The sequence below is a fragment of the Fukomys damarensis genome, unplaced genomic scaffold (assembly GCF_012274545.1).
Source record: "Fukomys damarensis isolate Sample0158 unplaced genomic scaffold, DMR_v1.0_HiC HiC_scaffold_30, whole genome shotgun sequence".
NCBI lineage: Eukaryota > Metazoa > Chordata > Mammalia > Rodentia > Bathyergidae > Fukomys > Fukomys damarensis.
The window spans coordinates 3,561,768-3,570,236 of NW_022900942.1; the positions used below are offsets into that span (position 1 = coordinate 3,561,768).

At 34.3% G+C, this 8,469-nt stretch overlaps 1 protein-coding gene across 1 annotated transcript; it reads left to right on the forward strand.

The window, feature by feature from the left end:
- The first annotated feature begins 5,313 nt into the window (after positions 1–5,313).
- LOC104851104 (olfactory receptor 7E24) lies at positions 5,314–6,252 on the forward strand. The gene has a single exon (XM_010608263.3). The coding sequence runs from the start codon at positions 5,323–5,325 to the stop codon at positions 6,250–6,252; it is 930 nt and encodes a 309-aa protein (XP_010606565.2). The 5' UTR covers positions 5,314–5,322.
- The last annotated feature ends 2,217 nt before the right edge of the window (positions 6,253–8,469 follow it).

Here is an 8,469-nt window from a genome sequence, read left to right on the forward strand (position 1 = left end):
TGCTTCTGACTGTGGTGGCCTATCATTGGTTTGTGGCCACCTATCATTGGTTTGTGGCCCCTTGTTGGGTTATTCAGCCATCACAGACCATTGTCTTTTTTCAGTCACAGTCTTGATTTTTATTTTTTCTTATCTCTTTGGACTTCCATATGCATAATTTTTTTCTTCTAAGATTTGCCTACTTCAAGGGTTGCTAATTTGTTGTAGACACTGCCCTCCTCCTGCATCTTCTCTATTTGAACAACTTTTCAGTACCACAGTGGAGCATTGATCATGCCATATTCTTTTGCCTCCCATTATATATTATTATAATACATAATAATATTATGTATTATTTTCTCATATTAAAATTGTTTCCTCATTTGAATATCATCATCTGATAGAAAAAATATCTTCACTACTTTTTAGTTCTGAGTGTCAGTTGCTTCCTTATTTTATGGAACAAGGGTTAAAGAATATATTGAATTGGCTTTATTAGATTTTATGAGAAACAATGTAACAGCCACAGCATTATATACTATGGTCAGACCTATGATGAATCCCTTCACTGCCTGAGTAACAAAGTAAATATACATAACCTGGGAAGACTACAGCAAAAGAGTAAATCTTGGGACTTCTAATCTTTTTTGTTATGTTAGTATAATGTTTCGTGGCTTTATTTTTGCAATGTAACTCTGGGAAGATGAAGAGTGAACTTTCAAGTTGAACATAAATTTTCAGTTCAGAAAATGAGAAATTATCAAAGATATATGATGTTGAGTGATTCACAACAATATGAAAGTGTATACTGATCATGGTTAAAAGTGTAATTTTGTTACATGTATTTTACTTCAAAAATTAAATAAAGTCAAATCATGTTTTAAAGTTGTATATGGGACAAAAGTTATTAGGACAAACTAGCTTTATCTGAGTAGATGAACAAACTAGCTTTATCTGAGTAGATGAAGAACCCCAAATCTCTTGTGGATATTGATATTTGATATTTTGTCCTTCCTCCATTAGTGTTGGGAAATCCTTAGAGACTGGTTTGACATCAGTTATTTTGACTAATTATGACCTCTGTGCAGTGAGTCCCCATGGTAACTAAGTAGTCAATGATTAGCCTCCAGCCCTTTAGTGACTTCAGTCCTATATCCAACTCCATACCTATGTCATGGGCTCTATGGTTGCCTGTATTATGAAGCTCCTATGTCTCTTTGTATTAATTTTAATCCTGAGGATAGAGACTGAGGCTTCACTAGACAGTAAACATAAGAAGGTCTTTGGATCTTTTCTCTTTCACCTGACCCAACAGAGAAACAGAACCACCCAGTAAGCCCAAAGGTATCTCGTTGATATGAGGATGCTTAAAGTTATTGTTTCTCTATCCTAAAAAAATGCCATTTTGGTGCTCAGATATGAGAGCACAAATATGAAAAATATCAGCTATAAGAAATGAAAATTTTATGATCCTGGTTGTAGTGGTGAAAGCAGAATTATTATTTCAAATTTGCTTCTACACACCCTGTTTCTACTCCATTGGTGTCTCACTAATAATAGCAGACAACATGCCCCTCTGAGGTGCCTCCTAAGTGCTCTAAAGGTGATGATCAGGATAAAGGGGAACATAACATCAGAAACTGGATTTGAGGGCTTCCTATCTCCCAGGTACAGATTCCTAATGAAATTCACAGGCAATGAACAATTTCTTCTATGTGCCTTGTTTCATTTTTTTGTTCTCTGTCTTCCTGGATTTATATTTGCTTACATTGTGATTATTTGTGTTTAAAAAAAGGATTAATCTCTCAATGGAACCTTCGTTAGTTTGGTATGTAGAAAAATGACTTGGTAGACTTGGGTTGTCTGATTATAGACACAGGGTATTCTGTTAGGTTGTCTCTGAGCAAAAGCAGACAATTAATTCTCTGTCACTTCCAGAGAGGCCCTTGCTCACATGGTCCTAGCTGGTGGAGTTTTCTGAAAGCTCACAGAGCAGAGCAGGGAATAGACTCAGCTGCATCCCTCATAGACAGATATCCATCACATAGTTTTCTCCTGTGGACACTGTAGGACATTTTTAAGCTTCCTACATCCTTCTCCGTGCTTGCACTTATTTCTCACCAACTCAAATGTGAAAAAGTCATGTCTTTATTTCATTTCTTTTAAGGAAATGATAGACTTGCAAATGTGCCTCTAAAGTACCTATGATTAGCAATTCTGTTCTTCCTCATATATCTTTCTGTAGATTAAAAACAGTGAAAAATTTCAGTGTATCAGATAGCATCTGCCAAATTATTTTTTAATCTGTTCAACACCATTTATGTCTTCCATGATGCAGGGGTGTTCTTGGCATCTCTGAGAGGGTGTAGTCGTTAGTGTTAAGTTCTACTTGAAGCAACTGCACTAAGTATTATGCAGATAAGGAGTACTCTATTTAACATTAATAGGTATAAGATTAGAGCAAATGAAATTTAGCTATCGTTATTATCAGTGAGAAGTATATTCTTACCAGTTATTTCCTGTGTCCTGTAGTTACTTATTCTATTTACGTTGCAGAACATTGTGCTTGTATTTGTGTAATTATATGCTTATGTTTGGAAAGAAATGATGTATTTTCCTTTATCACTGATTTCACAGACCTATAGCCTTTTTGGCACAAAAGAGACATCAAAAATTAAAACCTGTGTTCAACTTTGAGTGGACCCTTCCATGAGTCATAATCCTTGATCAGCCTGATGTGAAGATGCTTAGTACCTTACTGTCTGCATCTCCAACCCTTTCACAAATGCCCCATAGGTGTAAAGACAAAATAAAATAACTTTTGTTTTTTCCTTTATGTCATGGACACATGCACCCTATAGTTCACTTAATTGTATCTCTATAGGTTATTTGAAAACAAAATACAATAGAGATATACATGTGTTTCTTTAAAAAGGTTAAAGAGAAGAGAGTGGGTGACTGTATGTCTCAAGTTTAGGTAGATTAAAAAACTTAATACCATTTCAGGTTCCAATGCCATATGAATGTAGTTAACTACACTTAATAATCTTTCTACTTGCTTAATAGTTTAAAAATAAAACCTCATTTATGGGAAGCTATAAAAGCTGCACTACAAGGAAAATTTAGAGCAATGAACACTTACATCAGGTAAACTTAGAAAGCTCAAAGAAACCACCCAATGTTGATCCTCAAATTTCTGTGAAAAGAACAAATCACGTGAAAAGCTCACAGAAGAGAGGAAACTATAAAAGTCACAGCAAAAATTAGTGCAATTCATTCTAAGAAATTTCACAATTGCTAAATAGTTAAATTCTAACTTTCTTTAGTTGCCACATGTGTGTGTGTGTGTGTGTGTGTGTGTGTGTGTGAATGCTATTCTCCTTATTTTACCCAAGCATTATAAGCACAGAGAAGAAGAGAGATTCACACATATTCTGCTCTTGGTAAGAGGTCAATGACACAAAACTAATATGCTCATTTCTTCAATGCTATCCCTTGGCACAGACTGTAAAACTGAATCAAAATTGAAATGTTATTCCTTCCGTGATGATGAAAATTTTTTGTGTAGTATTACAAAGAGATCATCACTGAAAAGAAAAGATTGTAAGCATATTTTGAAGGTTTATCTGATGAAAAGGAGGATATAGATAAAAATGAGTCAACTATTTTCTGAAAAAAATTATAACTTTACTTGCTTTATTTGTGGGAAACCAGAAAAATATCACTGCAGTATATTATATAACAATTTCATGACAGGGAAAGAAGCCCAAGAATTTTGAAAATATTATCATAATAATTAACTTACAAGGTAAATGAGACCTACTCCTTCCAAAGACTCTGAATTGGTTGAAGAAGCCTAAAACCACTACTTGTGGTGGACATAACCTAGTTTATTGGGGCGGGGGTAAATGTTCTATCACATAGTACTTAGATGACTCTTGCATCTCTTTTAGGTAAATTTTTGAGAGAATTGATTGTAGATTCATAAATGTTGTTGCACTGACAACTCATAAGAAAATTTACCCACGTAATTTAGGAAAACAGACTCCTTTCAGGACAGGTGTGCAAGAGAAATAATAAGCTGTGTTCAGATTTTAGGTAATTGTTTAGCTACCTAAACAATAATAATGATGATGTAAAGATTATTAAATATTTACATGTTAATATCTCTAGATAGTATGAATGGTAAATATTCTAAATGACAGCAAATATTCTCAGACAGTGGTTCTCAACTCTTGTTTTAGAAAATTACTCAAAACTTTGAATTTAAATATTTTGATTAATATATTAGTTTATACCTAGGGTATCTGAACATATGACAATATATCCACATAAATACATTCCTAAGTAAGAATCAACAGTGAAGTAAATTCAACGATTTTCCAAATATTTTCTTACATTCATGGTAATTTCTGTCTGAAGATTATATGTATGTATCTGAACCTGTGATATATGAATTTGAATACAACAAAGACAAGGATAAAAGTTCCATATTGAATAACTTTTACACAAACCAAGAGTATGCACAGTTTATTTACAAAGCCTGGGTAAGCTCTCACATCCTTAAAAGATGAAACTAGAAAAAAACAACAAAAATGAAAAATTCTTAATTTTTTTCTCACAATGGTTCAAAACAAGTGTTCTCATTGAAGAGAATTAACTTTAATTTATTTTTCAGACAATGCAGTCCTAGATTGTATAGTTTTTTCAGACACCCTAATCAAAAAAATTTGTAGCATTTTATGAGAATAAAATGCAGTATATTTTAATGCTTTTCAATTTTCTTCCAATAGAATCATTTTTTCTAGATCTAGATATTCCTACTTGCTTAATAGTTTAAAAGCAAAACCTCATTTATGGGAAGCTATAAAAGCTGAACTACAAGGAAAATTTAGAGCAATGAACTCTTACATCAGCTAAACAGAGCAAGTTCAATTAAAGCATCCAATTTTGAAGCTCAAATTTCTAGGAAAAGAAGAACAAATCAACTGAAGATTTCTAGAAGGGGGATGGCTTAACTATCCTCTATACTATTTGGAAAAAAGTTTCCTACATTTCATTGTGATCAAGTACTTCATAAATCTATGCCTTTGGTCTGCTTACACTGTGCAGTAAAGCATCAGTAAAGTAAGAGTGCATAGAGGAGGGGAAATCAAACCACCAAGCACTTAGTCCTTGATGATGGAGTTTATCAAAATACAGCAACACTGATGAAGGTTGTGGATCTCTGGTGGGAATTCTTTGCTTATGAATAATTGAACTAAGAATATATAAAATGTTTTGTGTGATACTGTTTCATTTTCAATGAAGTTTATTTATTTATTTTAAATATGCTCGAGCAACATGGAAAGATGTAATCTCACACATGTCTCAGAGTTCCACCTCATGGACTTCTCAGAGGATCCAAACCTGCATCCCATCCTCTTTGGGCTCTTCCTGTCCATGTACCTGGTCACAGTGCTTGGAAACCTGCTCATCATCCTGGCTGTTACCTCTGATGCCCACCTCCACAACCCCATGTACTTCTTCCTCTCCAACTTGTCCTTAGCTGACATTGGTTTCACCTCCTCTACAGTCCCAAAGATGATTGTGGACATCCTAACTCACAGCAGGGTCATCTCCTATGGTGGCTGCCTCACACAGATATCTTTTTTTGTCCTTTTTGGATGTATGGATGATGTGCTTTTGACTGTGATGGCCTATGACCGCTTTGTGGCCATCTGTTACCCGCTCCATTATTCAGTCATTATGAACACTCGTCATTGTGTCTTATTACTTTTGCTGTTGGTTTTTGTTAGCCTTTTGGATTCCCAGGTGCACAATTTCGTCGCCTTACAAGTTACCTGTTTCAAAGATGTGGAAATTCCTAGTTTCTTCTGTGATCCTTCAAAACTCCTTGACATTTCATGTTCTGATACATTAATCAAAAATATAGTCACATATATGGTTAGTATTCTATTTGGGTTTTTTCCCATGTTAGGAATCATTTTCTCCTACTATAAAATTGTTTCTGCCCTTCTGAAAATCCCATCATCTGGGGGAAGGTACAAAGCCTTTTCTACCTGTGGTTCTCACCTGTCAGTTGTTTGTTTATTTTATGGAACAGGCCTTGGAACATATTTTGGTTCAGTTGTGTCATCTTCTCCCAGGAAAGGTGTGGTGGCCTCACTGATGTACACTGTGGTCTCCCCTATGTTGAATCCCTTCATCTACAGCCTGAGGAACAGGGATATTCTTAGCACCCTGAAGAGGCTCCAACTTTGGAAAATCTAATCTTTGCAATTTATTTAGAATGTAGTTTTTAAAATGTGGTAAAAAAAAGAAAAATAAAATCCAAAACATATCTGTAAATACTTCCTCCTTGGTCTTGTTTTTCTGAAGTTTGATGTCCTTAACTTTATATGATGTTTCATTACCAAGTCATGGCATTCAGGGGGTACTATTTACTGTTCATACAGGTGCAAATTTCAGTTGGGAAAGTGAAAATTTTCTGAAGATGGATAAGAGTGATGGGTGCACAAAATATATACTGCAACGTATGTAACCAAATTCTGCACCTAAAATTTCTTAAAATTATATATGTGCATATAAGTACAGTAGAAACAAAAAGTTGATGACTTCATTTAAAAATGATAAAATTAACAAAGATAATAATGCTCAAGCCTTCTGCATAAAGGAAGAGCCCAAAATTTTTGGTGACATTGAGTTTTTTAAGCTTTCATTGAATTTCAGATATTTCAAAGATTGGAATACTATGTACCAATATGGGTAATTATAAGTTGGGTGTATGGAGATTTCCAGGTTATTTGATATGACATAACCTGTCAATTCTTCTAGTGTTTGTTTCACATCTTGAGATGTCTGTATCTCCTTCTTCATGGTCACTTAAAACAGGAAGCCCATATTTGACATTTTCCATATCCATTCTCTGGGCTGTCCTTGAGATTTTTATGATCCTCAGAGAGGTGAGGGGTATGGGATATGTTTGGATATTCCACAGGAAACACACAGCCTAACTGAGAAAGTAATGAATGGAGGAAGGACTGTTGGAAACTACTTCCCATCATGAAGACATGTAGACAATGAAACGTGATGATGATTGTGCAGTTTCAGATCAGAGGACTGTGAAATGTCTGTACCTGATTATTACAAAGAGCCCAAACTCTTGCTCAATTTTCCTTTCCTCACACACTTATCCTGCTTCTCATAGACATCTAACCCATGATAGCATACGATTGCTGTCAGAAACTATTTCCTCAACATCTCAAATAGAATTATGGTAGAGACTAGGAGGATGAAAATAACCATAATGTTATAAAGCAATAATTGTAGAATTTCTTAAATGGATGCATCTAACTTATGTACTCAGTGTGATTTATTTCATTTTGTATGCATAATATTTCAGCAGAAAGCTCTTTTATTAAGTCAAAAGAAAATAGGACACTGCATTTTTGTGTAATTTATTACAAGTTGTTGTAAAGCAAATAGTGAAGAAATACTTACAGAAGGCTGTCTCAAAACACACAGGAAATTTTACCAGGCAAATCTTGGCACATATTTCCTTTGACAATCCAAGCACCTATTTCTCTTTCCTGTTCATCCAGGAAGGAAACTTTACTTACTGTACTCTACCCTTAGGAGTTCCAAGTAGATCGCTGTGGAGAGAGGTGTGAAACCTGCTGCCTCCACTTTAGAAAGGATATGTAACTAAAGGAGTAAAGATCAGAGATTGAGAAGGTCTACAATTAGTTTTAATTAGTTTTGATCTCATGCCTGACCCACCACTCCATGCTTTCCTTGAAGTTCTCCACATTCTGTTCATCTGTTATAAATCATCCTTCTCAACATCTACCAGAGAAATTGATTCAGATTTCTCTCCAATTCTGAAAAATGAAAAAGTGTTTAATTTTCACATGTTTCACCACAGTGTAGACACAACAACCTATAAGGAAAACTTTATGATGGTTCAGAAACAATATGATTTGTGGATCAGACACAGACACTGGCAATTTAATTTGGAATCTTGTCCCCAACCTCTTACAAGTAAGTAAATTATGGCAGGTTGTTTTTATCTTTGACATCTGAGTTCATTTCTGGTTTATACTACTTTATTAATCATGAATTAAATATATAATTGTTGCTCCTCTGATTATTAATAGGTAATGAATATATAATATAATGCTAAACTTCAAAGTAGATATCATCAGTAGAACAAATGATAAAAGATTCAATTTCATGACATTTGAAATAAATATTCTGGTATCTCACATTGTCATTTTCTTTTTACATGAAGGGGAATTTTGTATTTTCTTTCTGCAAATATATGCATGTGTTAGAAAAATTAATTTCTGACTCCACAGTTTTTTCTCTATCCTGGTACACAGGAGTAATGAAACTCCAAAGTTTTTGATAGACACTAAGTAGATAATTTTGGCTCACAATATGTAGACGGTTTTTCAGAGATCATAGCAAGATTTTCGTGGATATAAA

Bases quoted from the DNA above. Each gene is read 5' to 3' on its own strand.
- LOC104851104 (XM_010608263.3), top strand. From the start codon at position 5,323: ATGGAAAGATGTAATCTCACACATGTCTCAGAGTTCCACCTCATGGAC.